Genomic DNA, 21,454 nt, shown 5'->3' on the forward strand with positions numbered 1-21,454 from the left:
TTTCCTATTTTTTTTACAGTTTTCGTGACTCCTAATAATACCTGGAAGGTGAAAGGATATACAATCAGAAACAGAGACATTTCTTACAAACAGTAGGACTGTGGCAGGCCACAGCAAGCACCATGACGTGACAAGAAGCGATTCTCCAAATCAATGATGGTCTCTCCGATTTTCTCATCCTTAGTGATCATATCATAATCATACAGCATGATCTTTAGGTCTTTCTCAATGGGCAGAGAGCATGTCAGCTCAAACATCCTAAATGAGAAGCAAAAGACAGTTTAATCTCTGAATACTTTGGTCAGAAATTATTTGACTTAAATGTTTTCAAAATCAGCAATTCACATGCTTGCTATTCAGTCATCATTTAGCCCCCAGATCAAACCTTCCTCCTCACAAGTATTCAATGGTCAACTCTCAGAATTAGAGGCATCGTCATTATTATGAGTGTGGTGACCCCTGCTGGTATAATTGATCCTTGCAATGACGTGTTTCTAGATCGGTATGTGTGTGTATGAATCTGTTCAAGGACAGAAAGAAAGAGAAAAAACTTACTTTCCGAAGACAGGGTCCAAAGTACAGGGTATGTAATTGTCGCGGTCATCGACTGATTTCTTGCCAAGTGTGATCTTAACATAGGGGTCGCACTACGAAAGAACAAGCAGTCCTTGTTAGTATGTGTCAACATAGCCACACACTCGCACGTATATGCTATAAGCGACAATGTCCAAAACAGCACGCCCTCTTTTTGTACTTAAAAACAACCGCTCTTTGCTCTTTTGGTGGAAAAAGCATCAAATCTCTGTGATCAGTGTGTGTTTCATAGGCAGCGAGTACATGTGTGAAATGTTCCATATCATAACTCCTGGCCTGAGTAGGTGATGAAAGCACGTCATCTTAGCATATTCGCATCTAATGAAGGGAAATCCCATCTGACGCAGGGCCAGCGGTGGTGGCGTGTTGGCCTGGTCTCAGGCAACGATTGCCTGGTTTATGGTTGTGGGTAAAAGGGTGGCTCCATGTTTTCATAAAGCAGTTTCTCAGCTCTCTTATGACTCTGGCACTTTGCAAAGGACTCGTCTGGCTTATGAAAAAAAAACTAGAGGTTTGTGAATGCGTCTAGTGGAAATACAAGGGCTTTTGTAACAACCTCTCTCAACCCAGAGCCATATACAAGGTCACTGAAAAGTGAACTGCTTGCTCACGTTTCTTTTCTTTTAGTGTCTAGTTTTGGTTGTGTCGTACCTACCTTGCCGTTGGCATCTTTGGGCTGTAAGCCATAGGCCTGGATGATGTAGACGCGTACCAGACACTTCTCTAAACCATTCGGGGGGAGTTTGCGGAACTGGCGTGGGGGTACGGGCATCGAGGGATTGTCAGGCAATGGATAGATCTTAAATGAGCCCTGAAGGAGGACAGGAGTCAGTGTAACTCATGGTGCAATTTAGTTTTACTTTTTTTTTGGAGACCTGCTGTCTGGGGCCTCCAGACAAACCTCAAATTACACTTAAATCCCTCAAATTTAGTTCCCTCAAATCCTACTAGAACTAAACCAGTTGTAATCCAAATAAACCAAGAAAAGGCATCTAGACTCTCTAAATGAAAGGTTCCAATTAGAACTGAAATGCGTTTTACAGCCATATGCTGGATGCCACGGGAGGGTATTTTTAAAAGTTCCAACCCCATATTACTGTCATACTTTCATTATCTTAAAAGATACATATTAAAATAATAATTACACTACAACTAACCGAATGACATAAAAGATTTACTAAAAAAATAAATATATCAATCAATGTCAAATAAATAAATAATAAATACATACATACATAAAAGCCTTAAAGGGATAGTTCACCCAAAAATGAAAATTATGTCATTAATGACTCACCCTCATGTCGTTCAAAACCCGTGAGACCTCCGTTCGTCTTGGGAACACAGTTTAAGATATTTTAGATTTAGTTCGAGAGCTCTCAGTCCCTCCATTGAAACTGTGTGTACGGTCTACTGTCCATGTCCAGAAAGGTAAGAAAAACATCTTCAAAGTAGTCCATGTGACATCAGAGGGTCAGTTAGAATTTTTTGAAGCATCGAAGATACATTTTCCAAATGATTTCCAAAAATCATCTTCAGTTCTCTCTTCACAGCAGTTCAGTCAGTGTACTGTTTGAGTACATGAATTACTCTGGGATATTGGTTTGTTTGAACTCAAAATATTCTAACTGACCCTCTGATGTCACATGGACTACTTTGATGTTTTTCTTACCTTTCTGGACATGGACAGTAGACCGTACACACAGCTTCAATCGAGGGACTGAGAGCTCTCAGACTAAATCTAAAATATCTTAAACTGTGTTCCTAAGATGAACAGAGGTCTTATGGGTTTGGAACGACATGAGGGTGAGTTATTAATGACATAATTTTCATTTTTCGGTGAACTAACCCTTTAAATACTACAATAGCATATAACCAATACTAAAACAACATTGGTCTGAAATGATGCAAAAATCATAGGTGTTCCACAGAAGATAATATTGGCAAAATGTTGACAAAATGATGAAAGTTTTCATTTTCGTGTGAATATTCTTTCTTTCTTTCTTTCTTTTTTGTGTAAATTTTACTTTTGAAAACTTTAACTTCCATAAAAAACTTTTATTCCTTAATTCTTCCGAAACCATCAATGTACTGGTGCTTTAAGGAAAACAGAAATTGGTGGCAAATTTCCTGTACATTTTCTGAAACTTTCCAAAAATTCCTTTAAAGTCTTCTAAAAAGCCTCTTTGCTAACCTACCTAGGAACTAGTACACTGACTTGAAGATCTCCAATAAAACTGTATAGCAACCTCAGCAACCCTATACAACATAACATGGTTCTTGGTAAGAGTCTTAGAGTGACCTAAAGTTCCCAGAACCATTAAAGAACCTCTATTATTAAGAGACAGTGTCTGTAATGAAGGCAAGGAGGCACATTTTCAGAGATCTAGACAGTTCACCAAAAGAATGGCATAAGACTCTGGATCTGTTGCAGAACACTCTAAATTAACTGATGAATGGTAAATTTGACAAAGTACAGACTGAACCTGCCAGAGGCAAATATGTGAACAGTTTAAATAGAAGGGCCAATTCAAATGACTTTTCATTAGCTTAGCTAATAAGCAACGGCACCCATCCATTGCTTCATCTGGCGCCGTCTTAATGTTTTTCCTCTTGGAGACTGAATGAGAGCACATGTGATAGCAGTCGATAGTAGCTGAGAGGTTATGAGTGACCCTACCTTGAACTCTCCAACAACAGAAGGGTCTTCACTCTCATTCTGGACTCTTCCGCGGTAAAGTTTAAAAGTTTGACAGAAATCAGCCAACTGCTCAAAACCTTCTCCAGCCTTCTCCAGTTCTCTGTCATACACCTGAGAAAGGAGCACAGGAGAGTGTGTATTTTGTGATACAGTATATGATTTGCATGCAGATCTAGGTCTTTAAAAACCTGCCATAATCAACTGAAATGGCTGAAAGGACACATACTGTACTATGGACAAGACATCCATTGTTTGTCTTGCCAAAGCAGTTTTCTCTAAGCATCTTGGACTCTGAGATCTTTAATTGTGGGTTTAACATTTCAGGCGCAAGTCAAACAATCTCAAAAGCATCATTAATGCAAAAAGATCTGGAAATTCCTGATTATGAGAATGTTTAAAAACGGCAATAAAAATGCACAACAACGATTTGTGCCCCAGGAAAATAAGCATCGCCGTGACATTACACAACTTTTAACAAGCGGCGCACAACTCTCCAACCAAGCGGCCACCCAGGAGACAACTTAGTGACAAAAGTATGAAGGAATCCTCGTAAGCGAGTCGCTCTGTTTTTCTAGTTGACTCATTCAGGCCTGGTCCCTGAACGTGTGACATGGCACACATCACATGAAACCCTCTCCCAGTCTCTTTTGCTCTTTCCCTGCCTTCAGTCTCTCCCTCAGGCACCATTAGCCCAAAATAACAGCTCATCTCAGCAGTTTTAGGGAAAGTGTTTCTGTCTGCTGCTCCTCCCGGTGTGTGGGACGCTCTCACACGGTGGCAGCCAACAATCATACGCTGGGCCTCGCAGGTAGCACGGTTAGATCGTAAAGGTTGGAAATAGTGGCTAAGGCAAGTAGAGAGAGAATGTGGTGATTGGTGAGATCGCTGACAAATCGGTCAGAGATCGAGGGATGATGGGGAGGTGTGGGCTGGGGGGAAAACGGGCCGATGACGTCAGTAACAGAGCCCTTGTCTGCACTTGGTTATCCCCCTGCGGCAACCCCAACATGAATTCATCGGAAAAGTTGGAAATCTGGCAGCCACGGGCTCTATTATAAATGGATAAGCTTGTGGGAAGTGGGCTGGAGTGGACTGGAGTGGGGGTGAGTGAGCGCTTGAAAGTAGGCATGCGCACTCCCGAGAGAGACCCCAGGGCTTTGAAGTTCTGGCATCCCTATGTTTGGTTTTCTTTGGGCACTGATAATGTCACTATAGTTACGATGGACTTTTTCTGTTAATCTCCATGTACAGATTTCATACCGCTGGGAATGTGGTAGATTTGCCTTTGGGGAGACATGAGAATGAATAAACAATGACAAAATGTTCACTTTTGGTTAATTATGCCTTCACATTGCACAAAGAACTTTTTATTCTCTAGTTCTGTAGGAAACTGTGTACTGGGTTCTTTTCACCAAAGTGTTTTCTTTCATCTCAAACCAGTATGAACACAAAAGAAAAATGCCTTAAGTTCTGTCAGTGTCAATGATTGGCCGAATGCACCATGTAACCTTGCCCTACCCAATATGATCAAGTTTTTCATTAATGGAGCTTTCGGCCTAAGCAAGGAACTATAAAACTGTTTCTTCTTCCAGTTCTCATGTTTCCTGTCAAATGCAGAATTCACTGTTTAAAGAATGATTGATGTTTCTGTGACTGTCCAAAGCATGTAAATATGAGGTACGTGAACTATCAGCTGTCTGTTAGTAAGCATTATTACATTCTAACACCACAATGTTTCAAACTGCACAAATTTGGCACCGCAATGTGGGGTTAACACCACAAAACCTAACCCTTCTCTGGGATATCCTGAGAGGAATTATTTTATTACATTTCCAAAACCCACACAAAACAGCTAAATGCCCCTAAGCATTCACCCCCAATCCCAATGAAGACAAAAATGTTCATTTTCTGGTTGTCATACTCTTATTAAGTAACAATTTTCATCTGCTCAAGCAGAACATTAATGTCATCTTGTGTTTCAGCAAGGTAACGTAACTGTTATCTATGCCTACAACTAGCTAACTTTAAAGAGCCACACAGATGGGAAATCAAAAATTACCTGTATTACAGTGTATGATGTAGCTGTCCATCAGTGTAAACAATGTGCAAAGTAATTAAACCAAAAAGTACACGATTTATAAAGTTATTGGCTTCTAAAGTAAGGAGTCGACTCTGAATCGCTGAAATGAGTCATTATTGATTTCAAATATTTTGCCCATCTCTATGTACGTCACTAGAACACTTTGCATAATAATCTCTGCCTACCGTCTTGAGAGAAACAGAGCTCTGACCTGCCCCACCCCCCACACAGACGCTCTGGTTGGTGTGATAGCATCATGTCAAGGAGGCAGTGTGTTTTTAATTGTAAAGGCAAGTTTGTTTTATTTTCACTGCCAAAGAATGAAGATCAGAAGAACCAATGGCTAAAATTCATTTTTACCACAATACCAGAGCAGTACAACAAATCCCTTTTGTTGTGTTCATAACATTTCACTGATGACTGCTTTTCTAATCTCGGTGAAGGCGGGATTTTCAAAGTGTTTGGCCATAAAAGAGGGTTCATTACCAACTTTATTTAGACCAACAAGCATCTCCAATCACAACGCGAAGTATGATTATGAAGTTATGTGTTTGTTTTCTCCCGAGCATCTTATCAGTAAGTGTGCTGTCTGCAGCCTTTGTCTGTGCTGATTTTCATTTACAAACACGTCATTAAAATGAAGTGTAACAAGTGCTGCTAACAGATATTCTGTGATAAAGTAACGTTAATCCATATGAAAACAACGCAATGTCCGTTTTTCACGTCTCCCTTCATTATATCTAATGTGACCACGCCCCCGCGCTGAATGCGCTATTCAGATTCAAACTGAAGCGTGCGGCTTTAATACGCCCACACAGAAGAAAAAGCACCGAGACTGTTCAAGTTTTTTATTTTACTGTTTGCTTCGCGATGAGAGAAATAAGACATAATTCACCCCAAAAAGAAGCTAACGCATTGTTTACCATGAAGTTGTGTGCGGAACAACCCATCAAAACTATGTCAGTTGACCAATCAGAACACAGTATGCTACCGAAAGGTGGGGTTTAAGGAAACTGAATCATTTGAACAGCTTCGCGCGAACCGTTTGGGGATCTCTGAGAATTGAGGTAAATTTTAAATGATATTTTGACAAAATGACAATGTTTTTTAACCTTGGATGGATTTAAACCTATTAGAGTCACCCACCGTATTTATTTTTTAAATATTTTATATATCCCTCCATGGAATATTTGATTCCCACTTGAATGGTTGCCCTTCCATGTCCAAAATTGTGCAAAAACATTGTGGGACAATATTTTCACACTGACAGCTGTCCTTGTGAGACAGTGAGCAGCTCCGTTTGTTTGTTCGAGGGAGTAACAGTAACTAAGGGGGATGGGGTTACCTAGGTCAGTTGTCGAATAAAGTCTCTATTTTTTTTCATTGCGCATAAAAGGTATTCTGGTAGCTTCATGACATTACGGTTGATTAACTGATGTGACATTGACTATTTTATCAGTGTCCTTACTATGTTTCTGGACTAGAACATGTAAGTTGCGGGGCTGTCTATGGATGGACAGAAAGCTCTCAGATTTCATCAAAAATATGAATTCATATATATATATATATATATATATATATATATATATATATATATATATATATATATATATATATATATATAATGCCCGTATTTAGAACGACATAAGGTTGAGTAATTAATGACTTGAATTTTCATCTTTGGGTGAGGTATCCCTTTAAATGCCATGTGAAAAGCCCTTTGCCCCACTGATTTTAATCATATGGACAAAAACAGTTCTTCAAAATGTCTTTTGTGCTTATGTACAGTTTGTATGAAAGAAAATCAGTTAATTACATTTACCTGCAGCGTATCGAAGCCCTTCTCCAGATAACTGCCACACTTGTTTCTCTCACCCGTGGACGCATAAAACTTGCTCCACCAGTCCATAAATTCATCCTGCTGCAGACACAGAGCAAGAAAACAAGAGGACGGAAAGGAACATTAGAGAAATGAAGGTCAATATTCCATGTGTGTGTGTGTGTGTGTGTTAGACACCACATCCCTCATTCATTAAACCCTTGCTTAATTAAATAAATCATTTAATGAACAAGAACATGTAGTCTGAAAGCAATAAAAGGCTCCACTTACCCATCGCCCCAGCTAAAGCATTTAAGACAAATTCAACACAAACAACAAGACAAGGTTAGGAAAAGAAAGGAAAAAAGTCAAGAGAAAATACACTCAAGTGTCCAAACATTTTAAGCAGACACATTCATGAGTGACAGTGACACCACCCACAGACCAAACGACCAGTGGAAACAACGCTTTCCATAACTTAATCTTTTCCAGAAGTGACTGATAAATCATACCTCTGCTGTAATGCCCGTAAGCATATCAACAGAAACTAGAAGGAACGCTCTCAAATTTTCATTTTCCTGGTACTTTCACGGGTATGATCCAGGATCATTGATGTTCTGCTGCAATTTGATGTGCTAATCGCCACTGATACAGTAAACCTCGCCAACGCTCACTCACTCCATGTGGAAAGTGTGGGAATTTTTAGAAAAGGTACAAATCAAATCAAAAGGCTGTTCCCACCTCAGCCAGCACCACATTCCCATCCAACCCGAAAGACAAAAGAGCGTTGTTAATATAAAACACCCTCTGCAAGTGACACTGCTTCAAGTGTAGTCTGATTATGATGTGAGTATTGTAAAAATGCATGAGTGTGTGTGTTTGATAGATGGATGAAAGACAGACTAAGCCACCATGGCATAAAACACAATCCGTTTGAAAGAGCAGAGAACCCTCCGCTGGCTGGACCCACACACACTGCTCTCTCTTCCAGAAGGTCAGGTTCATCTCACTCAGAGGAGAGACTTCAAGTTTCGCTTCAATAATTCTTTTAACTTTTACGATGAGGGAGGAAAAACAGTAGTGATGGACCAATGCCGGGCTCCGCTGGGTTTCCCCCCCCCCCCCCCCCGTCTTAGTGGTTAGTGAGTCTGGTGGTGTGTCGTACGTTTTGGTGGACAGGCAGGGAGCCGACAGTGTTGTTTAAGTGGCCCACATACCACTGCTGTGCCAAGAAGTGTGTGTGTACTCATGTCAGAGTGTGTCACACTGCACTGTTCTACAAGACTGTGTGCGTTTATGTCTGTGAGGGCAATATCCTGTTTACGGTCACAGACAAACAAACTGTATACATGTGTGCTGCATAGTTAAATCAACATCGGGAAAAAACATGGACATACGTGAAAATAAATTCTTTCTAAAACTGATATTGGAGAGGTGGCGTGACACAGAGAGTTTAGTGTGTGGCATGTGGATGACATTAGTCTGAACTAGTTTGCTTTGAAAAGCCAATAGAAAAAAAAATTACAGGTGAAAAGTTTGGGGTCAGTAAGATTTTTTTCTTGTTTTTGAAAGTCTCTCATGCTTCACAAGGCTGCATTTATTTGATCAAAATAGAGCAAACTGTAATATTCTGAAATACCAATTTCAAATAACTTTTCTATTTAAATATATTTAAAAAGTATTCCTTTGATAGCAAATCTGGATTCTCAGCAGCCATTACTCCAGTCTTCAGTGTCACATGAAATCAGAAATCATTCCAAAATGATTTTTTTTTTTCAAGCTGTTTAATATTTTTGTGGAAACATTAATATAAGGACTGGATGGGACTGGGGAAAAAACAGCATTAATTTGAAATAGTAAGTTTTTTAATTTGAAATAATAGCACTTTTAATCAACTTTATAAGTTCTTGATGGATAAAATTATTAATTTCATTTAAAAAAAAACTGTACTGACCCCAATCTTTTAAAAAGTCATGTATTTTATATTTAATAAATGGAAGATGGTATTATTCAAAGCTACTTACAAATAAACAAATAAAGATGAAGATGAAGTGTCACAATACAAAGCTTCAGAATTGCACAGAAAACATGTAACTCTGTAATACAATGACACAACAGGCAAAAACCGAGTAGCTTTTTTTTTTTTTTTTTAAAGAGTAATTGCATTAGGAGTCGAGCACTTTCAGAAGAGATGTGTGCAGCACATGTGCGTGACCAGAAATCAGAACAGGTTATAGGACTGCCAAGTTTGGTGGACTCAGAACGAAAACTCACAAAATTCAAAACTGTTGGAGGAATTACAGTCATAAAGGTTTAAAAACAGTAAATCCAATCATTTATGAAAGACATAACACATTTAGACAACTGGCTGTAACTTGAAAGCTCTAGAGTCATTTTGGTATTCAGGTCAGAGATTTTGTAAACTCAGATTTACACGACTTCCTCAAGCCAATATAATAAAGAAAAGAAATGAATGACTCAACCTAGATGAGCAGAAGGTGACGATAACATGAAGTTACATGTTTTTAGGGAATGGTCCCCTAGTCCAGCCCATGCATCTACCCAAATCCGGCACACATGGTAAATAGGACTAGGTGTGCAGCAAGGATTTGCACAGTATTGTGAAGTTGCCTTCAGAATCATTTACGCTGAGTTGGCCTGGCTGTGTGGGAGTCTAACCGGCCCTGAATGGTGCTTTTCATAGTACTGCCACGTCTCCTCTCTTTGTCTGACAGAGTTATTAAAGCGGAGCCTAAGGACGCTGTGACAGCCATGTTTCCATGCTAGCTACTATGTGTGTGCGCCTTAGGTGTTTGTGCGCAAGTTTGTGTAAATCTGAGTGCTTATGAGTAAGGAAATAATGTTCCATTTTGCCTCTGAAATGATGTGTAATGAGCGTGTGCATGTGCATCTGGTCACCCAGACACTTTGAGTGCACCAGATGTATGTGTTTAGTTATTCTATACTCTGCCCAAAGGTTTTAGGGCTTAGGAGTATTATTAAAATAAGTACTGCAACAGAAAAGACTGCACCATATAAACCTGGGTGTATATGTGCGTGCACGCTCGCAAAAAGGGAAACACACAGTCAGAAGTGATGTTATACAGATGAAAAGATAATGTTATGGGCATGTTGCGATTTTAGACATCAGGAACCTAGAAATTTCTAAAAATGGGTGGATTCATAATGGCTGCTGTACCCCTGGGCGGCCTGGTACTGGAACAGGGTGGTCGGAAAGGCTGAGGGAAAACAGTGAACTTCACTGCTCCTCCAAAAATTCATTCATGCAAAACCAGTAAAAATGGCTGCAAACATTCTCAATTCCTGAGGTAAAGGTTACTGTAGGGCACTGGTGGTGTTAACTTTGGGTCTGAAAGGGCTCGTGTGCACTACTGATGAAAAATAACCACATTGTTGGTAATAACTGAGTGTTGAATAGACTTTTAACTTAAGTTTTGTTTAGAATATGCCGAACAGACATTCTGTGTGGTTTGATTGACATTTCATTCAGAAATATAAACAATATCCAAAACCGCCTCAGGAATTTGTAGGTTCTAGAAGGTTCAATTAGTTTCTAAAGCAGGTTAAATTTTGTCCATGACTTTACAATCCAGTGCTTCGTTTTTCACGAATGCTTTGATGGAGTGCATTAGAGGCTGTCCGCATATACATAAAACACATATACTGTACAGTATAGTACTTTTGAGATATTCTGGTTTGGTACTGATCTGACCAGTCAACCAGTATTTATGTGCCTAAGTGACAGCCCCTGTGTCTGAATATGCCTACTTTCCTTCAACAAAGTAGACAAAAAACAGTATGTCTCAATTCATAGCATTCATAAAATTGTAGGTATCGGATTGTTAATGTAGTTACAAATGACTTGTACATGTAAAAGTGTCATGGGTTGCCCGGGGGAAAGGGGCTCGAAGGAGTACAACGGAGACAGATAGTCAAACTAACAGATTCTTTAATAAATCTTCATGGAAACGTAGGAGAAAACTCTTTATACGACGGACACAGAACAAAGAAACTTAGGAAAGGCAGGGCTATTTATACTGAACCAAACTATCGACTAATAAGATGATTAATGAAATACAGGTGGAAAATAATGAATGATGATTAACTAAATAAGAACAGGAACTGAACCAAATAAGGGCAGACAGGAACTAAATAGAAACAAACACGTGAAAGATATCGCCCCCCCACTCCTGGAAGGCTTATTCTGTGCCGTAACATCGGGGAGGCTGGTGCAGGACAGGAACAGGGTGAAGACAAGGAGAGCCTCCAGGGCGGATCAGGGAGCTCAGGGAACCTTGATGGAGCATGCAGTTCAGGTTGCCATGGCGGAGCTAGCAGCTCAGGGGGCCACAGCAGAGCAGGGGACTCAGGAGGCCACGCCAACTGGTATATGCCACCCCACCAAAACATAGGAATCCTGGGGGGCACTCTGGAGGAGCAGGCACTTGAGGCCGCTCTGGAGGAGCTGGCACTTGAGGCCGCTCTGATGGAGCCGGCACTTGAGGATGCTCTGGAGGAGCAGGCACATGAGAACGCCCTTCAGGAGCCGGCACTTGAGGATGCTCTGGAGGAGCAGGCACATGAGAACGCCCTTCAGGAGCCGGCACTTGAGGATGCTCTGGAGGAGCAGGAACATGAGAACGCTCTGGAGGAGCCGGCACTTGAGGCCACTCTGGAGGGCACTTTCGGGGGGCCAGCTCTGGAGGAGTGGAGTTCGCTAACACAGGGGGCTCAGGAGACGAATGAGGGCTAGACAGGACCAGCAGAGGCGAAGGAGGGCTGGATGGGCCCAGCAAAGGCGAAGGAGACTCAGGAGCCGAAAGGAGAGCTTTCTGGAGCAGACTCAGGCAAGAAGATAGGAGCTGAGAACATCGGAGGAAGCACCAAAGCCAGGAGCACTGGTGCCTAATTTTCTGGGCAGACGGTTGGAATGGATATTGGACAGGATCCAGAAGGCCTTGGGGGAACGAAGGGAGCGGGCTCATTGGGGCGGTAAGTGGAGGGTGCTGGTTTATGATGAGCTGGAGCTCCCACATGCTTCCGGATGGGATCAGGATGACTATCTTCTACATCAACAAAGAAATCAGAGTCATTCAAATCGAGGACATAATTTATAAAGTCTGTTACGGGTCTAGGCCAGGAGACAGAATCAGAACAAATTATCATTGTCCAGTTCCATCCGGAAGCAAGCATTAAACATATGATCACTCCAGCTCACCAGATGATAAACACTCAGGAACTCCTCCACATATCATTCCAATGGCCATCCCTCTAGCTGGATGTTAAGAAATAAATCTTCAGCCCAGTCCATCCTTTTAGAGTCCTGTCTTCTGTCATTGTTTGTCAGGGCAAAGGAGCATCGAAGGAGTACAAAGGAGGCAGATAGTAAAACAAACAGAATCTTTAATAAATCTTCATGGGAACGTAGGAGAAAACAACCTCTTTATACGACGGAGACAGGACAAAGAAACCTTGTAGGCAGGGTTATTTATTATTAAAATTATTATTTATATTATTGATAATAATATAGATAATATATTTATAATAATCTGCGTGACCGGCATTGACTTTCTTTGATGGCGTTCCAGGGCATTCCAATTGAGTGATTATTGTCAGTGAAGTCCACTTCAATGGATATCCCATGCTTAGGGAGTAGGGAGCAGTGAACACTGTGTAGGGAGTTGGACCCTGTCAATCAGAATGCACCCAAAGATAGCAATGTACAGTAGTATATTATATTGTAAAGTCTGATCATGAGTTTATTTATCAAATCTTCAATGTACAGCACTGGTTCAAAACCATTTTGACTCCAAAGTCCCTCAAGGTCCACAACAATATCTAAATACTTACTTTAAGCATATGACATTTTTCAAAAGTACATATTAATCACATAAAATATTTTAGAAAGGACAGGAAAGGCAAGGATGTGACAAGAATGCTCTGCATTTAACCCATCCAAGTGCACCCACACACAGTAGTGAACAAGCATGCACACACACACACACACAATGAACACACACCCGGAGCAGTGGGCAGCCAATGCTGCAGTGCCTGGAGAACAGTTGGGGGATTCAGTGCCTTTCTTAAGGGTCTCACCTCAGTCGTGGTATTGAGAGACTACAAAAAAACGTATATTCATCTAGAACGAGTATTACCTAGAAATTACACTTTTAAAATGACGTAACATTTTAAGTTTTAAACCATTTTAAGTAATCTTGAATTTACTGGGCCCCTGGTTGAGAACCACCGGTGTTCAGCACAGCTGTTTGGACATAAACACTCCATAAAACTGATGTGAGCAGCTACAACAGAAAGACAGCAACTGGGTCTAAAACCTTAGGATGACCTATTCTATTCTTTGCTTTTAACCTCTGCTCTAGTTTGTTCCTAGTCTAGCTTCATAATAAAGCTTGCATTGTACACTATAAATATTGTTGGCAATGTGACAGCTCTGCTATTGCAAGTCACTTTGTGTAAAAGCATCCAAAATATTGAAATTTCAAAGCCATTGCTGGCCATCTCGACCAGTATTATGGGGAGTTTTTGAATGTACGTATACATTTATAACTGGATTTATTTTGGTTTTGGGCAGCCCTCGTTCACTAAGACGTGTGCTGTACTGCTTCACTGTCTGCACATTTCAGCCGAGTCAAGGAATTTTTTCAAATAACCTTCAACATAGTTTCATGGTCTGAAGAAAATTAAGCCACCAAACAATATTCCATTTTATGAGCAACCACAGTTCTGCATGTTTCTTTTTTCTCTTCTCAAAACTACTGATGCGTTTTGGATGTCAAGTACTAAGATTGGCAAATCTGTTGAATACTATTTGTCCTCTGGAGTGTCTGAAGGCTTGGCAAAGACTTAAGCAAACGCGGCATTACCACGGTGCAGGCCTGTGTGCATGACAGATCTCACAAAGAACAGAACAGAATAATAGAATAGACTAGAATAGACTACAATAGAATAGAATAATTACAAATAATTAGATAAATCAGGGTTTTGCTAACTTTTTGATGACAAGGACTTCATAATATGATGACCCCTTGTGTGAGATCCATTTTATAATATAAAAGGCAATTGTACATTTTATGTGCAAAAAAGAAAGAAAAAGAAAAACTAACAAGTAATATTGTAGTATGCAATATGCACAGAAAAAACAATTTTGTCTGCAAAATTAATTTTAAATTAAAATGGTTACTGTAATAAAACAAATTATTATCATATCTAGAAAATATATACTTTGTTTTGAGCTGAAACTGTAACTTTTTTCTATGCACTATTAATGTTAGGTGTATAAACTTGAAGAGAAACATTTTCAATAAATATATTTCCATAACAAATGCGAGGCACTTTTCACAATACATATTGTTCCAAAAGTTTTTTTTGTTTTTTTTTGCATTAAAAATATTTAATAAACAGATTTTATGTGAACTTCAACAGCCCCAAAATTCATTTTGTAAAATCTTTACCTTTCAACTTTTGTACTGCCCTTCTAGCACCCTCTTGTGGATCCTAGACCCCAGTTTAAAAAAATGAGAAGACCTCAAAATAATGAAGCACATCTCATTAAAATTACAATGAAAATCTCTCTCCTCTCCATCTTTTTTCTCTCCCTCCTGAAAGCAACAGGACAGGACCATGGCTCATAGAAAGTATCTACAAAATTTAATTAAAGGAAAACTGATTGAATACACATTTTCATCTCTCTCTCTTTCTCTTCCTTTAACTGATTCTTTTTCTTTCTGTTCTTGACATTTGGCTATGAGGGGAAATGCACTGGGAATCTTTTAACAGCCCTATTTACTTTGGCTCTGGTGAGAGAGAAAATTTGGGTTTTTGATCATCTGGTTTGAATGTTTTCTAATAAAATAAATATCTTGTTTGCAAAAAAAAAAAAAAAAAGAAACCTCTATGTTTTGGCAGGAGAAGGTAGAAAGTACTACAGCCAGCGTGTGATATAAACAAGAAGTTATATCAAAGCATTCTGTTTAGACCTGGCCTGGTCTAAGACCTAGAACCAAAGCCCTAGATCTGTGGAGATCATGTGACCAAGTCCGAATTGGACCATGCTAAGACCTGCACGATATCTAAGAATAGACTGGCCCTAACACACACAACTCTTATATGCTTGCTTCTTTTATCAAGTTCTCTCATTCACAATCCAGACTTTTTCTTTTAGAAATGAAATTCCTGTAACTAAAAAAAAAAAAAAAAAAAATGTGTAGAAAGAAGGATAGTTCATTAAGTCTCCCTGATCTTAACACAAAACAGGATTCATCTCCTGGAGGAGCAGTGTTCTGCAATCAATCAGAAGCATAACTAAGAGAACTTTACACAGTCAAAGACAAATATGAGAGCAAATTAGCTTTGCCTCATAAATAAAAAAATGTAATACAAAAATAAAATGTCTCTCACCCAAAGTTCCTACACTCAGTCAGTCACATGCACAAATCCTTCCTAGAGTTAGAAACATTTGCGTAAGCACTTACAAAGCCAGCTAGGTCTCCTACTGGCATATATCTGCCTGATTAGAGGCATCCGTCAGCCTAATTAGACTGGTGTAAATATCATTTGGAAATAGTTTTATGGTCAGAAGTATGTGGATTCCCAAACACCACACCCATATGAGCTTATTAGAGCATTTAATTTCAAAACCACGGGTATTGACAGGGAGTCGGTCCTCCCTATGCAACTATAATAGTTTTCAATCTTCTGAAAAGGCCTGGAACATGCTGTGGGGATGTTGTGGAATAAAATGTTGTAACATGGCTGCAGGGATTTACTCTCATTCAGATGCATCAGCTTGAGGGAGGTCAGGTGCTAATTTTGGGCAATTGGGGATTGACTCCAAGTTGGCTTTCCTATTCATCCCAAAACAAGTTCAGGTCTGGATGTTGTGTAGGCTGGTCAGCTTTTTCCAGAACAAACCCTTTCTATATTGATTCCATTTTGTGCACAGAAGCATTGGTTTCATGCACCTAATAGCCAAATCCATTCTTTAAAAATGTGTATGTAGTGTACTTTACATTGCAGTGCCCGTATTTAGTTTTGATTAGTTCTGTTTTTGTACTTAAATCGCTATTGTGAGTAGGATTATTTCTTTTGCATCTCATCAAATGCCTCTTTTGCTAGTTCCAAAATGTAATTTTAAAGCTGGTAATGGAGGCTTGAGCCGTTAATAGCATTCTAATGCAGTTATTAATGAAGTTTTTAGAAGAAGAGCGAGAGAGAGAGAGAGAGAGAAAGATCTTGTGTGAATTAGGCTACCTCTTTCCATCTGTAAACAGCGCTGTGAGTGAGAAATGTCATGTGTACGTTTCAGTTGCTACACTATATAGGCTAATTGATCAAATCATCAGGGCAGCGCTGACAACACCTTTTTGTGCAAAATGCGTGACCGTTATTACTGTTAACTGTGCAAAGTGATATGGGACTGTAATGCGGTCAAGAGAGCGGCCTGGAACTACGTTCGCCGTGCGTTTCCCCGAAAATAATTGCACATCTCAGAACGTTCGTCAGCCAATCAGATTCAAGGATTCAGTGAATCCGTAGTATAATATAAGTTAATACACAGTTACTTACAGTAGGCAATATTGTGTTAATGTAAGGTAAATTACTTTAATTGATGAAAGAATTTTGGGGTGAAAAGTCAATTTAGGAAATTTGTACTTTATTTAGTTAATCATTCTCAAGTCGTATTAAACCTATGAGATTTCTTTTTTATCTGGAAATTTAATCATAACTTAAACTTTAAAAAAAGCAGGTAATTTTGGTATTTGAAATAAAGCTAAAATGAAATATAATAAAATTGCTGAAATTACCAAAACTTAAACTGAAATAAAAATAAAATAAAGCTATATATATATATATATATATATATATATATATATATATATATATATATATATATATATATATATATATATATATATATACAGCTTTATATATATATATAGCTTTATATATATATATATATATATATATATATATATATATATATATATATATATATAATAAATAACAAAAATGCATTAAACATTACATGAAATTAATAGTATGATATTAATAGTATATATATATAAAAATATATAAAAGTAATAGTATATATATAAAAATACTATAGTACATAAAAGTATATTATAGTATATTGTATACATTCACTGTACAAACACAAAAGAAGATTTTTTTTTAAGAAAATTAATCTCCCTTCAGGGAAATTCAGAAGGGTCCAAAACAACAAGTATTCTCTATTTGGACAAAAAATGGCTTCTTTTGATTTCCACAAAAGAAAGTAAGTCTTAAAGGACAGAAATCACAGATCGTTTCAGTAAAATACTGAAATATCTTGTTTCAAAGAAAAAATATCTTAACATTCTTAAAGTTTTCTTTTTCATATTTGTTTTTACATTTTTTAAATTTTTTTTTATAAATCTTCATGTAAATGTCAGATTTTGGTCTGGGTGATGTCACTTGTCCTTGCATCATCAATCATACACCAAGAACAGCTCAAAAAACAAGTGCATTTCTATGATTTTACTACAGCCATGCTGACTGAATAAAGGGGACATTCCATATGCCACAAAAACAAAATAAACAAAAAACAATACATTTTTACTAGGGGTGTAACGGTTCACAAAATTCACGGTTCGGTTCGATACGAGTCACTGGTGTCTCGGTTCGGTTCGGTACGGTTCGGTACGTTTTAGATACAGCAAAAAGAAAAAATTGGCAGATACATTTCCTTGATTTAAAAAAAATATATTTATTAAAACTAACAAAGTATGTTTTTTTTACATTGAACAATGATGGAGCTATTCTTTACCCATCTTCTATGGTGTTTTCTTAGTAGCATACTGTATAAAACAAAAACATTTCCTTATAAAAAAAAAATGAAAATTTTATATTATTGTTGTAGTAGTTATGAACAAATACAAAGATGTAACTTTTTATATGGAACTCTATAACTCTTTATATTGAGTGTGTTTTTACTAAATTAATAGTATGATATTAATAGTATATATATATAAAAATATATAAAAGTAATAGTATATATATAAAAATACTATAGTACATAAAAGTATATTATAGTATATTGTATACATTCACTGTACAAACACAAAAGAAGATTTTTTTTGAAGAAAATTAATCTCCCTTCAGGGAAATTCAGAAGGGTCCAAAACAACAAGTATTCTCTATTTGGACAAAAAATGGCTTCTTTTGATTTCCACAAAAGAAAGTAAGTCTTAAAGGACAGAAATCACAGATCGTTTCAGTAAAATACTGAAATATCTTGTTTCAAAGAAAAAATATCTTAACATTCTTAAAGTTTTCTTTTTCATATTTGTTTTTACATTTTTTTAATTTTTTTTTATAAATCTTCATGTAAATGTCAGATTTTGGTCTGGGTGATGTCACTTGTCCTTGCATCATCAATCATACACCAAGAACAGCTCAAAAAACAAGTGCATTTCTATGATTTTACTACAGCCATGCTGACTGAATAAAGGGGACATTCCATATGCCACAAAAACAAAATAAACAAAAAACAATACATTTTTACTAGGGGTGTAACGGTTCACAAAATTCACGGTTCGGTTCGATACGAGTCACTGGTGTCTCGGTTCGGTTCGGTACGGTTCGGTACGTTTTAGATACAGCAAAAAGAAAAAATTGGCAGATACATTTCCTTGATTTAAAAAAAATATATTTATTAAAACTAACAAAGTATGTTTTTTTTACATTGAACAATGATGGAGCTATTCTTTACCCATCTTCTATGGTGTTTTCTTAGTAGCATACTGTATAAAACAAAAACATTTCCTTATAAAAAAAAAATGAAAATTTTATATTATTGTTGTAGTAGTTATGAACAAATACAAAGATGTAACTTTTTATATGGAACTCTATAACTCTTTATATTGAGTGTGTTTTTACTAAATTGGTTCTCTATAGGGCTTTTGTTTTTGGCACAAAGCAGGAATTACGGTCTGGCTGAAATGAGCTCGTGAAGGAATATTGTAACGGGGCTCAATTACATTAAGCATATTCTTAAAACCTGCGTTTTCCACTACAGAGCGCGCTCCCTCACTCAGTACGCGCGGCGCTGGACCCTGGGCTCAGCGTTGCCCTTCAGATACAACGCGATTTGGGCTGCACTATGCCAAGAGCAAAGTAGGTGGAGTTTTCAAAACTGCCCGTGCATACGTTCTATTTATAACAGTTGTTCTATCTAATAACGTGCAGGCCTGTTAATTGTATCGTACTGCTCAGGAAATTCCGATACAGTACAGTACTAGTCCATTTTGATTTCCGTGCTTGCTCGGATGCCCCGATCGATTGGTAAAGTGCACCCAAACACCAGACCTGTTGGTTATTGGAGGATCTTATATTTCTGGTCTGTTAAACGCATTGGCCATTTTGCAACGAGCCTTCAGCGCGTACTGAGTGAGCGAGCGCCTGCTGAGTAGCCTATATAACATATAAAGTTGGTGTTTTTTTTTTTTCTTCGGGGGTGTCAGGGGCGTTGCCTGTTACGTCGTTTGGGTTATTGAGCTACCTTGTTGAACGCATATCATTATATTTCACAATTTTTTATTTATTTTGCAAATATAATTAATTAGTCCAACGAACCGTTCGGTACATAATGCGTACCGCGTACCGAACCGAAAGCCTCGTACCGAACGGTTCAATACGAATACGCGTATCGTTACACCCCTAATTTTTACTTATTAAGGGCCAAAAAACCTTGGACTCAACCCATAGCACTATCAGTCAATGAGATCTAGTCAGGATGAAATGAAGGTTACAGAAAAATGGAAAGAGCTGGTGAAAGGGTGATGAAGATACATACGTACATGGAGGCTGGACTGAGAAGGCGAGATGTTAATAATGGCAGAGCTGGTGCCGTCTGCCTGTTATAAACCAGAAGCATTGGTTAGTTGGTTAACGTTAGTTAATATCTGTCATTTGCCAATCAACACACTTTAAAAGTATAAGAGGAACAATCATAATGACAAAAAAAGCCACTTCTTTCAGTTTCGCCATTCAAAGCCTAAAGCTAAACAGTGTTTCTATGGTTTATATAGTAAATGTTTGAGGCTGTAACTGGTATAATATTACATATCCTTATCAAGAAAGTTCTAACTGATGTATTGGTTATACAACAATATACCAGTCAACAGTTCAATCCTGGCCTTGGTTAAAACATTTTGTAGCATAATAAGGAATGACATAAAAACAGAGCAACACATTAGATCAGCTGTGCATGTGGATGAAGTAAGATGACAGCATATATTACAGAGAAAAAAGGGGATCAGGTTGCCAGGTCTGAAACTCCCAGACTAAAATGCAACATAAAGTGTCAATGAGGTACAGATGGCAACCCTACCGAATGCTCTGACTCGAACCTGTGGTTTGTGAACTCAGACAGGACTGTTTCTAGCTGATAGATAAATCATTACCAAGGTCAGGACCATGAAATGTGATTCCCCGATGAAGAATGACACCCCAAGATTGTTGTTTTTCCTGGATAGGACTCAAAAGTGGGTTTTCACCAATAATAGCTCTAACAGATGAAGAGAGGGTCTCAGTTCATGCTGCAATGCAAGCGCTAACGCTAATTAGCTGCAGACATAACACACATTCATATTCCACAGTTCTGTGCCTCCCGATGCTAAATCAAACCATTGTTTTCTATGGGAACGTGTCGCCAGCCATAAAACAACACTGGTGAAAATGCATTGAACAATGGAATAAAATAATTAAATTCTGAGGAGGGAGCTCTCCAAGGAGTAAGAATAATTTAGCGTAACAGTATATTTTTCATTTTAAAGACATTCATCCCTGTACGCAATATGTGTTGTAATAAATGACATGCTCATGGCAAATATTTAATATAATTCAAGCACAAATCTTATTACATCTATGTCAACAAATGCTCCCGTCAAAAGGATAATATATTGTGCAAAACACGAAAACAATTCTGCATTTACATGGAACTTTTACAAACTTGTGTGTGTTTAAGCATAAACAAAAAGTAGCATTCATTTAAAATGAATAATAATATTCTGTTTCTATCATTTTAGTTTATCATTAATGTATTCATTTGTCATGTTAAAAAAGAAAGTATATATAGCAGTTTAAACAAAAAAAAGTCTTATATATAAGTCAAATATACAGTATGTATTTGTATTTACATGTATGTAATGTTATATCAATAATAACTGACTGATATGGCATT

At 38.0% G+C, this 21,454-nt stretch overlaps 1 protein-coding gene across 12 annotated transcripts in view; it reads right to left on the reverse strand.

The window, feature by feature from the left end:
• Nucleotides 1–21,454, reverse strand: part of LOC127961170 (dysferlin) — a 76,965-nt gene that overhangs the window by 11,507 nt on the left and 44,004 nt on the right. For 6 of the 12 annotated variants that reach the window (XM_052560153.1, XM_052560160.1, XM_052560152.1 and 3 more), the window contains 6 exons: nucleotides 20,070–20,126; nucleotides 7,195–7,293; nucleotides 3,272–3,403; nucleotides 1,250–1,405; nucleotides 556–647; nucleotides 88–258 (listed from right to left, as the gene is read on the reverse strand). In XM_052560153.1, the coding sequence (XP_052416113.1) occupies nucleotides 88–258; nucleotides 556–647; nucleotides 1,250–1,405; nucleotides 3,272–3,403; nucleotides 7,195–7,293; nucleotides 20,070–20,126 (707 nt within the window). The remainder of the gene's footprint in view (nucleotides 1–87; nucleotides 259–555; nucleotides 648–1,249; nucleotides 1,406–3,271; nucleotides 3,404–7,194; nucleotides 7,294–20,069; nucleotides 20,127–21,454) is intronic. The other 6 variants (XM_052560158.1, XM_052560161.1, XM_052560159.1 and 3 more) reach the window with 3 other exon arrangements.

This window comes from Carassius gibelio, chromosome B7 (assembly GCF_023724105.1).
Source record: "Carassius gibelio isolate Cgi1373 ecotype wild population from Czech Republic chromosome B7, carGib1.2-hapl.c, whole genome shotgun sequence".
NCBI classification, from domain to species: domain Eukaryota; kingdom Metazoa; phylum Chordata; class Actinopteri; order Cypriniformes; family Cyprinidae; genus Carassius; species Carassius gibelio.